This window comes from Bos javanicus, chromosome 15 (genome assembly GCF_032452875.1).
Source record: "Bos javanicus breed banteng chromosome 15, ARS-OSU_banteng_1.0, whole genome shotgun sequence".
In the NCBI taxonomy this organism is placed as follows: domain Eukaryota; kingdom Metazoa; phylum Chordata; class Mammalia; order Artiodactyla; family Bovidae; genus Bos; species Bos javanicus.
This window is the reverse complement of record NC_083882.1, coordinates 55673432-55686265: the sequence shown is the minus strand read 5'-3', so window position 1 is coordinate 55686265 and position 12834 is coordinate 55673432. Positions and strand designations below refer to the sequence as shown.

General features: G+C 40.0%; 1 protein-coding gene and 1 pseudogene across 5 annotated transcripts in view; one reads left to right on the top strand and one right to left on the bottom strand.

Annotated features, from left to right (window-relative positions):
- UVRAG (UV radiation resistance associated) overlaps positions 1 to 12834 on the bottom strand; it is a 335117-nt gene that overhangs the window by 79256 nt on the left and 243027 nt on the right. For all 5 annotated transcript variants that reach the window (XM_061380900.1, XM_061380904.1, XM_061380901.1 and 2 more), the window contains one exon: positions 2004 to 2082. In XM_061380900.1, coding sequence (XP_061236884.1) covers positions 2004 to 2082 — 79 coding nt within the window. The remainder of the gene's footprint in view (positions 1 to 2003; positions 2083 to 12834) is intronic.
- LOC133261571 (U6 snRNA-associated Sm-like protein LSm4) lies at positions 4828 to 5504 on the top strand (annotated as a pseudogene).

Here is a 12834-nt window from a genome sequence, read left to right as displayed (position 1 = left end):
TGGAATGAAGAACACGAGTTGGATGGCAGTAACAGTAAAAGCAGTGTGAGTGTGAGGTTATAAGCAAATGATTAATCGATGACTGAAAACTAGAAATCTGATTCAGTATTGGAAAAGTTAAGAGTCTAATAAAAACCAAATTAAAAAAAACAACATTAAACTGAAGTTAGATGACAGGAAGAAAGGCAAAGGAGACACCATAGGGAAGAATAATTCTAGATCCACGAGAAATGAATATGGGAATCGTTCAGTGAGTCTTTAGAATCATATGGATAAAATGCAACTCAGCTCATAAAAACAAAAACATCATAAAACTTATTGCTTCTATATAAAAGAAAGGTCTGAGGATACAGCTGATAATGTCTTTAAATAACAGCCAAACAGTGGGATCTCTTCCATGTGACAGTCCAACTGGAAGGATGTCTGAATACAAACAAGGCACTGAAGCTGATCTTACTCTACAATTAGAAAATTTATGGCATGTTACCTCTTGAAGTAGAGCCATGTGTGCTAAGGAAATGTGGTATATTTGTTTCAGGAAAATGCAAACGCAAGCATCTGATAGCCTTTCTATGGCATATGGAAAGATATTAAGTGAGATATGAATGGGTATGACATTGGAAGAGCCACAAAAACCCAAGATGGGCTGGAAGGACCATGTGCTTGGACTTTTCTTTGGGGCCTTGGATAACAGGTGAGGAGACTGTTAGGGACTTGCCAAAGTCACTAAACTTTTATTCCATAAACAACTCCCTATGCAAAATGAGTTCCTAGAAGTGGTCTAAGAGAAGAAAGTTATGTGAGAAGAAAGCTATTACCAGTCAAGCTGCAGAGGTAAGAGGTTATAAAGCCCACACATTCAATTACAACCTACTAGCAAGTAACAATTCAGTAAAAGGCTTCTGAGTGTAGCAAGAGGAATCCAATTTGTACCCACTGCTTCTCTGTAGTATTTATAATGGCACAGAAAAATACTGTGGCCAAAAAAGAACTGTGTATTATCATTGTAACTAGTTAAATAAAAGAGTACACTGTAGGAAGCAACCTAGATGTCCATCAGCAGATGAATGGATAAGAAAGCTGTGGTACATATACACAATGGAGTATTACTCAGCCATTAAAAAGAATACATTTGAATCAGTTCTAATGAGGTAGATGAAACTGGAACCTATTATACAGAGTGAAGTAAGCCAGAAAGAAAAACACCAACACAGTATGCTGCTGCTGCTGCTGCTAAGTCGCATCAGTCGTGTCCGACTCTGTGTGACTCCATAGACGGCAGCCCACCAGGCTCCTCTGTCCCTGGGATTCTCCAGGCAAGAACACTGGAGTGGGTTGCCATTTCCTTCTCCAATGCATGAAAGTGAAAAGTGAAAGTGAAGTCACTCAGTCGTGTCTGACTCTTAGTGACTCCATGGACTGTAGCCTACCAGGCTCCTCCATCCTTGGGATTTCCCAGGCAAGAGTGCTGGAGTAGGGTGCCATTGCCTTCTCCGCCAATACAGTATAGTAATGCATGTATATGGAATTTAGAAAGATGGTAACGATAACCCTGTATGCGAGACAGCAAAAGAGACACAGATGTATAGAACAGTCTTTTGGATTCTGTGGGAGAGGGAGAGGGTGGGATGATTTGGGAGAATGGCATTGAAACACGTATAATATCATATATGAAACGAATCGCCAGTCCAGGTTCGATGCAGGATACCGGATGCCTGGGGCTGGTGCACTGGGATGACCCAGAGGGATGGTACGGGGAGGGAGGTGGGCGGGGGGATCAGGATGGGGAACACATGTACACCTGTGGTGGATTCATGTTGATGTATGGCAAAACCAATACAATATTGTAAAGTAATTAGCCTCCAATTAAAATAAATAAATTTATATTAAAAAAAATAAAAAAAAAGAGTACACTGTAGAACTTATTCATAAAGAGAGTTAGTAATCCAAGAAAGCAGGCTGCCATGTGCCAAGTAGGAGATGAGCACAGAAGGGTTACTTACCTGTGCTATATTTTTGTTCAGAAGATACACACCGTAATCAAACTGCAACTTCTCTCCTCCTTTTGGGTATAATGGAAACCTAAAAAAGGTAAAGCAGGGTCAGAAGTTTTCCAAAATTGGACTAAAGCAACTCCAGGTGGTTGACAAAGGTGGAAGTGTCTTGGATACAGCATAAATATCTGAAAATTTGGACTAAGCTACTTACACAGTCACTGCAACCTATCATCTTAATATCTTCATAACATTAGGCAGATCAGGATGATGGCAGTTTTATTTCAAAGGAAGAATTGAGTAAGTCTCTTGCAACAAGGGACTAATAAATAAGATAGTGATCCACCAATCTCAAGGAGCTGAGGCCCCTATGTCTCATATTTATGTAGTATAAACTTAGCACCCTAAGATTAAGATCCTAGAATTTTTTTCCTTTAACTCTTTGGATCTGACATCTCAACTTCTATTAAATTAAGAAAAAAAAAATCACACTTGAAAGCAATATATAAGCTTTCTGTTTCTTCTGAGGTGGTTAGTCAAATCAACAGCACCAGTGAGCAAAAATTCATCAAAAATTCATTTACACGTGTATGGAGTGCCATTTGGATGTTACTTCTTCAAGGCAATGTACTCATGCCATAGTGTTCTTCTAAAGCTTTCCATTTGAACCTGACTCACTGAGGCGACAAAGGCGTGAGATCTATAGATCGTTATATAGGTGAGGAGTTATTTTAGGGAGTAAGTTTCCTTCACTATTTTCCTTTTTCTACTCCTACAAATGAAGAAGAAAAGGTTAGCATGTATCTATGTTCTATCATATTTTTTCCTGATTCTCCAGACAAATCATACATTTTAACCTCTGCAATAGATTTCTTTATAGACAGATCAATCATAACTTAAATATGGTCAAGAAGAAACTTTACTGTCCTTAGTTTTGCAATATATGATTATTTTAATCTTACAGAAATAAATAAATTACTAGATAGTTTTCATTTCAATTGTGGTTTAACTGTCTGAGAAAAAGATACATTCCATAATGCTTGAAGGATATATTGTTTTCTAGGGAAAATAAAAGAAAGGAAACAGAATTTAAAGCCTTATATTAAATTCTCAAGTTGCTGATATCATAGTGTCCAAAAGGCAAATTCGCTGCACTATAAAATTATAGGCACTGGGGAGCGAGCCAGGTCATGAACTGTCTTTATGCTCTGCAGTGGAACACCAAATGCTTCATACACCCATCAAGAAGATGTAGCTTTGTATTTAATTGAAGCTATAAAAAAATAAAGTAGGACATATGGCTTGGCCCTAAATTGAAATGCATTCAAAATGATATTAAAGCAAAGTCAGGATAAGCAAAGTGTAACACACCAGGCTTTTACAGGGTATCTGGGAATCATTCAAATTTGTATGGAATAGCTTGCAAAGAAACTATCTAATTGAAAGGATATACCAGCACAGGGGTATTTTGAAGAAATCTACTAGAGTCTTCAAGCTCTATACTGTATAGCTGTTATTCTATAAATCACTACATGTAGACCATCTGCACAGCTCTCCAAACCCACAATATATCTCCACTTTCAAGTTATAAATGCAGAAACTGTTTCAAATGTTGGAAAATAAATTGAATTAAGCATACACTGAAAACCAAGCCTCTAAATCCTGAAAAATGGATGTTATAACATTGACATTATTACTTCATTGGGATTTCTTCATAGAGAGAGAGAGCCCCAAGGTGTGCATGTACCATTAAAACAAATCTAAAGAGTGAGTAGAGCCAAAGATTCAAATAGGGAAATTTTAAGACAGATCAACTATTAGGACAGAGTTCACATCTTATATTGCTTTCAAATTCTTAAAAGGTCATGTCATGTTGAACTACCACATAGTACATGGATTTATAGACCTACTAACAAGCAATCCAGGAAAATGAAATCCATCTAAAAGGGTAAAATCTATTACCATCAGGACGTAAGATACAAATCAAAGGCATTTTAATTCAATATACATAGAGAATCTCACTAGCAAACTGCAGGTTTAGACAGGAATGTGGTCATTTAAGTACAACAAGAAAAATGCTCTTAGCACAAGTAGAACTCACTTAAGGGAATATTACATGAAATAACTAGAGGAACAACTATATATTTTCTATTATTATACCTTTACAAAAAATGCAATTAAAATGAACAATATTAAATTCTTTTTCAATTTAAATTATATTGCCAAGTTGTATAAAAATTCACTGATTCTACATGGCAAAAATCAGTGAATCAGAAAGCAATGAATAGATTATCTGTGAAGATGGCTTAGCACTCTTTAGTACATAGTAATTTCAGTGTGAATGGAGAATTATGACATAAGTACCATAAAACTAATTTGCTTCCAGGCTGTATTAACAGAAACAGAGCAGATAACCAGGGGACATGCTAGTGTCAACCACTTTGTACTGGCTCAGACTATACTGACAGATTTATTTTCGGTTCTGGGAGTTAAAATTTCTTTTTACAAGTATACAGATAAATAACTGGGAACCTTTCTAAAAGGTTATGTTTCTTACAGGTTTTGTAATAATCTCATTTGACTATATAAAGCATGCAGTGAAGTAGGGTGGTCCAGTGATTTTGTTATTTAAAAAAAACTATCCTGCCTCAGTCACCTACTTAGTGGAAGAGATATGACCTCAGCATTGGGTCTTCAGTTATATATTCAGTATTCTTTCTCTGGGTCCTTTAGAGAAGAATACCCAGGATGATTGGAAGAACAGGAGACATAGGAGTTTTGAGAGAAATGGTTGAAGGAACCAGTGGTGTTTAGCCTGGAGGACAGAAGTCTCATGGATGACGAAGGACTTTCAGAGAGAATAGGGGTTGGTTTGTTCTCATGGCTTCAAGCAGGAAAATCCAAAGTAAATGGTTAAAAAGTTACAGGAAAATCGATGTCACCACAGAATTAGTTAAAACCTAAACCATCTTGAGTAGAGGCAGCAATTAGAGGCTGAGCAACAAATAATAATCATATGATGAGCTGCAGCGGCTCTGGTGGAAGTGGCCAGGGAGCCTGGTCCCTGCTGACTCCACGTTCCCCTTGTTGCTGCTGGAAGTGGCTCAGAACCACCCAAAGTTGGTGGACCTCCAAAATGGGGAGGTGTACAGTGGGCACCCGGTGAGCTGCAACAACTGGATGGACATCAACTTGCAGTGAGGCGATGTGCACGTCCAGGAACAGGGACAAATTATGGTGGGTGCCTGAGTGCTGTATCCACAGCAGCACCATCAACTCCCTGACTAGATCATCGACATGGTCAAGGGGGAGGTGGTGCCAAGGGCTGTGGCAGCAGTGGCTTCAGCAGCAGAAGGGCCCTGGCAAGGGGGCCGCTGGGCGAGGCGGGATCCCAGGCACTGGCAGAGATCAGCCGGAAAAGCAGAGAGGCAGGCAAACAGTGAGCCAACTCTCTGTTCTCCAGAGACTGAGCCGCCATCACTGAGCTTCTGCTCCCACCCCCAAGGCTGCTTTTCTACTCTCCAGGTTATGAGTCTCTTTAGAACAAAAAGAGGCAGGTGTTGTGAGTGGACCCCCAACCTGTCATCTGTGATCTTCCCCCTCTTTTGTTAGCTAGGAGTTCTACAGTTGGGCTTCCCTTGTGGCTCACGTCCTCCTGCAATGCAGGAGACCTGGATTCAACCCCTGGGTTGGGAAGATCCCCTGGAGAAGGGAAGGGCTCCCCACTTCAGTATTCTGTCCTGAAGAATTACATGGACTGTATAGTCCTTGGGGTGTCAAAGAGTCAGACATGACTGAGTGACTTTTATTAAGCACAGAAATGTTATTCTGTGCTTCTGGTTTTGTGAAGTTATAGCCTAACTTGATTTCTGGAAGAATCTGTATTTCATGCATCTTTAAGGCCTCACTCTTGTTTTAAGGTCAGGCATTTTCCAAACAGGTTTGTTTTGTATTTTGTGGTATATGCCTGCGTGGTGAACAGCTGGGAGGTTTTTATTTTAAGCTGTTTGCATTGAGACTGACAGACCGGAGAATTTCTTGAACACAAACCCCAAAACTGCCTTTTCAAAATTAACCCAGGCAAACCTTTGCCTCAGAGGCTGCTGTGAGGGACGATGTTGGGCCCTGTCCCTTTGCTTCCTCTCTCCTTCTGTGTAATAAAAATAAAAACAAAAACAAATACAGCTACAAAAAATACTAACTATGCATTCAGAGGCCTGGGGTGGCTGAATGGTGGCCGCCAAACATGTCCGTATCTGGAAACCCACAACCTGTGAATGCAACATTATTTGGAAAAAGGGTAAACATCTTGGGATTAGAGTATCTTTGATTATCCACTTGGGCCCTAAATCCAGTAACTGTCCTTCTAAGGGACATACAGAGGAGGGACATAGAGAAAAGGAGACGGTCATATGAAGATGGAGGCAGAGATGTGAGTTACACAGTTACAGGCCCAGGAATGCCTGGAGCCAGAAGCTGGAGAAGGCAAGGAAAGAGTCTCCCCTAGAGCTTTCTGTGCCCTGATTTCAGACTTCTGGCCTCCAGAACTATGAGAGAATAAATATCTGCTACTTTAAGTCACCAAGTCTGTGATAATTTGTTACAGCAGTCCTAGAAATTAACACAGGGGGGAATCAAACACTGGATGACCCACTGCACTTGATGAGATAAAATATCTCATTCATCTCCAAGATCCTGTAGTTCTGAATATGCCAAACTAAATATATTGACTATAACTTCACATTTCCTTCCAGAACTGAGAATATATTTCAAGAGTATAATGAAATAGGGTCATCATGATAGGCATCAGCTAAGCCTGCAAAGAAGACCTACTGAAGTGTCAGCAAATGAAATGTGAGAAAAACAGATTCCTATGTATGTGCTGAAAGTAGGAACATTTTTAAAATTTATATATACACATAAATTTTATATATGATATATATTCAAATTACTTTATGTGTACATGTATATTAAGAATATGCTGCACTCAATTTGGAAAAAATTATGAAATAAATTTATTTTGAATCTTTTTTTCTAAAAGATACAATTATATTAAGCCTTTTCCTCTCCTCCCCAAGCCAGACATTTCTAAAAAGGATTCCACATTGGTTATAGTTTCTCAGCTTCACCTTTGGAGTTCCACAGCCATGTCTGGCTCTTTGATGGCTCTGTTGAGGATGAAGATATGGCTATGGTTAATTCCAAACCTTTATTGTGCATATTAAGGTCACTTCTGCTCATTGTATGTATAGAAAATGTGACATGTCCTCAATATGTTCCAAGGCCAACAGTTTTCTTCAAACTCAACTTACTTTCTCCCATCTAGGTCAGTATCCCCCACAACTTTCTTCAGTTACTCAGGCATTTGATTTTTATTCCTTTTTGCATTTTATGTATGCAGTTCAACAGGTCCACAAGTCATTTTCTTTGTGTGTGTGAAACAGTCTTATCTCTCTGTTCTCATCACCACTCTGGAAAGTTCTTAGTGGTTGTGTGCACTACAGGATGTTTAGCACCATTCCTGTCCTCTACTCACTGGATAAGGTATTATTATTTCCTTGAGTAACTTTTTATCATGTCAGTGAGTAGCCCTGCTTCCTAATTCGTTATTGTTGTAAATGTCAACTCCTCTGCCTCAGTTTCAAGGCCTCAGTGATCTGACTTGTTGCAGGATTTATTTGCAACCTTATCCTGTTCAAGTGTGTTCCTCACAGTCTCATGAACACACCAAGCTCCTTTCTTTCTACCTTTGCTAACTTCCTGGAAATGCTCGTCTCTCTCTTTCCTTCCACCTGGCAGAGTAAAAGAGACTATTATATTTGGTCATGACTAATAAAAGGAAAACGTTTTTCTGCTGAGTTTTATCACTAAAGTTTTATGCATAACTCACTGCAAGTTGGTGATAATACAGAAGAACTGTAAGTTGGGCCAGAGGCACACAAGATGGAAAAGGGCTAGAGAAGGTGAGGGAAAAGGAGGAGGAGACAAAGTTAGCAAGGTGATGGGTCCAGATCAAACCAGGTCTCACAGGACAGAGTAAGGACTTTGGTTTTTACTCTGAATGAGAGGGGAAGCTCTGAAGGTTCTGAAAAGATGAGTTTCTCTCAGAGAAGTAAGTTCATTTGTACCCTTTTTTTTAGATTCGACATATAAGAAATATCATATGATATTTGTCTTTCTGTGTCTGACTTACTTCACTCAGTATGACAATCTCTAGATCCATCCATGTTGCTACAAATGGCATTATTTTCTTTTTTTATGGTTGAGTAATACTCCATTTTATATATGCACCACATCTTCTTTATCCATTCCTCTGCTGATGGACATTTAGGTTGCTTCCATGTCCTGGCTATTGTAAACAGTGCTGCAGTAAACATTGGGATACATGTGTCTTTTGGAATTATGATTTTCTCTAGGTATATGCCCAGGATGGACTGCTGGGTCCTGTGGTGATGGTCTTGGTTAGGGTTCCAGTAGTCAAGAGGAACATATATGAAAAGACTTGAGCCACATTTTGTGGGCAGAACGCAAGAACTTTGTGACTGATGGTTGTGACCGTGGTGAAGAGAGAGGGGTCAAAGATGACACTTTGGTTTCTCAGTAGAGTGACTTAGGCAGATAGTGGTGTCTATGAACTGAGACAGGGAAGGCTGAAGAGAAGCAGGTAATACATACTATTCATGTGTACAACATATATGATAAATTTTACATAAAATGTTATTATACATAAAATTATGAGAGAAATTTGGGGTAAAAATATCAATTCTCCTTTCAGTTGTGTGCTCAGTTGTGTCCACCTCTTTGCAACCACACGGACTGTAGCCCACCAGGCTTCTCTGTCCATGGGATTCTCCAGGCAAGAATACTAGAGTGGGTTGCCATGGCCTCCTCCATTTAAAAAAAAAAAAAATCAATTAAAGAATTACAGAAAAACTTAAATGGAAGCTAAAGTCACAGGTATGAATGAGATGGCCTAAAGAAATCATGGAGAACAGGGTTGTTTCAGAGGCTTAAGAATATCAACAAGAGATGAAAAATAAAAAAGGGCCTGAGAAAGACTGCTCAGAAGGATTTTGGGGAAAACCAGGTATCTCACCAGAAAAGCACAGAAAAAGTGTTAATTTAAGAAGGAAGATATCATCAGTAGTCAAATGCTGCTGACAGTTCAAGCCAAACAGACATGAAAACATGTCTATTGGATGTAATTACATGAATTCACTGGTAGGTAGCTTTGGTAATATGGTAAAGACAAGTTTAAATGAAGCAGTGGGAGATGAAGAAAGACTGGTGTAAGCTCAGGGGTGATGAGGTGAGGAAATGGAGATGATGTAAAGTTTGGCACAAAGAGAGGAGAGCTCAGTAACTAGAATGACATGGTCAAGCATAGCAGGATGCCCTGAGAAGGTGAGAGGGGATGGGCTCTCCATCCTACAGGTGGGGAGGGCCCAGGAGGAGGATTTGCCCAGGATAGCAGGTGGGCCAACTCTTCCCTTACAATAGGAAGAATGAAAGAAAGTGATCACCAGAACGGCTAACACATTCAACAATTTTCCACTGCACTCACACTGTGAGCCAGGTTGGTGATGACAATGGAGCTTCAAGTACAATGGAGCAACACAGACATTGCTCACATAACCGCACCACCAAAGAAGGAAAGGAATACTATTCTGGGAAACAGGTGGACAAGGACTGAGAGAGTCAGGGAAGACTTCTGAGAGAAAGTGATGTTTTAGCTGAGACCTCAAAGATGAGTAGGAACTAAGGGAAAGAATGTTTAAAGGAAGCAGCATATACAAAGAAGCCACCGCAGGGGAACACGTGCTGCTACATGGAATTGAAAGAAGGCCAGTGCAGTTCATCTGAGGGGAGTTCTGGCAAGAGAGGAAGTTAAAGCTGGATAGGAAGGTGGATTATGCAAAGGTCTCAAGACCATGTCAGGTCACAGTCTGATTTTTTTTCCCCCTAAGAAAAATAAGAAACCATGGAAGGATTTCAAACAAAGGTGTAACCTGCTCACATTTTCATTTGATGTGTTCCTTCTTTAATCAACTCTTTCTCCTTGAACTTTACTGACAACGACGGATTAACATTTTGAAAAAAATATGCTGACTGCAAGTGGAGGATGGTTTGGAGAAGGTGAGAGACTCTCCTGTGGCAGTGACCTTGGTGAGAGATCATGGGCGCTTGGACGAATGTGGCAATGTTAGACATGGAAAAAAGGAGACTAATTTGGAAGATGTTTAAGAGATAAATCATAAAAATTTGGTTATGGTTTGGACGTGAAAGGTGATAGAGAGAGATCATAAATAACTCAATGTTTTGTTTTGCATGAAAGTTTGATCAAATGGAAGAACAAGTTGAACAAAGAAATGTAATAGAACTGCTGAGCACTAATGAGAGCCCAGAAGTGGTCATTAATCTGGAGTTTATAATGAAACTCTTGTGTAACTCTCTACTCATCTGCTTGCATGCAGCAGGTAGAGAGAAAATGGACAGCAAGGCTATAAGAACAATAAGAAGTCACAGTGGGGCAAGACAAGGTTGTTACTAAAATAATGGGCCATGTAATGTAAACTGGTCATGAGAAACGCTGGGCTGGATGAAGCACAAGCTGGAATCAAGATTGCCAGGAGAAAGATCAATAACCTCAGATATGCAGATGATACCACCCTTATGGCAGAAAGTGAAGAAGAACTAAAGAGCCTCCTGATGAAAGTGAAAGAGGAGAGTGAAAAAGTTGGCCTAAAGCTCAACATTCAGAAAACTAAGATCATGGCATCTGGTCCCATCACTTCATGGCAAATAGATGGGGAAACAGTGGAAACACTGTCAGACTTTATTTTTGGGGGCTCCAAAATCACTGCAGATGGTTACCGCAGCCATGAAATTAAAAGACGCTTACTCCTTGGAAGGAAAGTTATGACCAACCTAGACGGCATATTCAAAAGCAGAGACATTATTTTGCCAACAAAGGTCCATCTAGTCAAGGCTATGGTTTTTCCAATGGTCATGTATAGATGAGAGAGTTGGACTGTGAAGAAAGCTGAGTGCCAAAGAATTGATGCTTTTGAACTGTGGTGTTGGAGAAGACTGTTGAGAGTCCCTTGGACTGCAAGGAGATCCAACCAGTCCATCCTAAAGGAGATCAGTCCTGAGTATTCATTGGAAGGACTGATGTTGAAGCTGAAACTCCAATACTTTGGCCACTTGATGCGACAAGCTGACTCATTTGAAAAGACCCTGATGCTGGGAAAGATTGAGGGCAGGAGGAGAAGGGAACGACAGAAGACAAGATGGTTGGATGGCATCACTGACTCAATGGACATGAGTTTGGGTAAACCCTGGGAGTTGGCGATGGACATGGAGGCCTGGGGTGCTATAGTCCATGGGGTTGCAAAGAGGCAGATGCGACTGAGAGACTGAACTGAACTGAATGTAACTGGATAAAGAGGACGTGTCTGAAGGTCACCAAGAAGAACAATGAACAGGAGGCTAACATACAGGCTGAACAAGCCAAGGCAGTCATCAGAGAGCAAGATGCTAGAATCAGATTCTGAATATGGACTGACAGAATGATGACCTGATTCAGAGTAGAACCATGGGAGTAAATAAAAACGATGGGACGCAAGAGGTTGCCGGTGCCAAAGATCAAGCAAATGAAAGGCCAAAGTGTTGGATGAATCATCTGTGTGTTAATGTCATCCATCATAACAAGCTTTTCAATACAAAGAAAAACTGTTTCTCTTTCCTATGTTATCTGTGTACTTTGTTTCTCTGTTGCCAAAACACATGATGAGTAATGGGGTTATAACAGAGACTGGCAGGGGAAAAGAGCATGTCTCAAAGGAATAGGTTTTTGTATGTTTGCTTTGCCAACCGGGTAAAGAGGTTAGAATCTAGAAAAAGCAATGTGGAGCATGAAAACCCCAATCTCATGTCCTGAATCTGAATATACCTACTAGCATATAAGAAAATTAACAGCTACCAGTGGGTACCCATGGGGTCTTCAGAACATCAGATTCAGTTAGGGCAAGAGATAGGCAGAATTCCCTGAGAAGAGAGCCTAAAGACACAGGATTTTACAAATGCACTTTAGAGGAAGCAGCTGGGGGACTAGATGGCTGGCTCAGGGTCAACAAAGTAGAGGGCATTTTGAAGGAAATGGAGACGATTACAAAAGGTTTACAAGTATTTTGATGGAAGGTTGAGGTATTCCCATTTGGTAGCTTCTATTTTCTTTATAAAGTCGGAAATGAGATGCTTTATCAAGAATGAAAGGGAAAACTGCAGATGGGTAAACACAAGAAGAGGCTTGAGACAGTCAGATAGAAAAACCAGATATCTAGGATGTATCAGTCCAACTGAAATAGACGACTCTGAATTTACAGTGCTCCAATCTTTCCAGCTGTTCGATTTCTTTTTCCTGTAGGTAAGTGGGTTAAGGATGATGGAGTAAGAATATTTAGGATACTGAAAAGAGACAAACTATAAGCCTGAAGCTACTAGGTTAACGACAGTGGCCTAACAAGGGCAGGATGATGGAGGCAGTCTATAAGAAGGTGCATAAATCTCAATAGGCTTTTAAAATGACAATAGATTAAAAACAACAAATTAATGCCAGTGATAAAATAATCCTCTGGAGGCGGTGGGGGGGGGGGCGGAATCTTTTGTTGGTCTAAGTTCTAAATAATTGCTGAAGTGACTGTTTGATTTCAATATAAATGCAATCTTCAAATTAGGATGTCTTCATTATGCATATGCTAATATTAAACTTTATATCAACATGAAAGTTAATCTGAAGGACTACTTCCAAGCTTTCTCTGGACACAGTCTGTGTCCC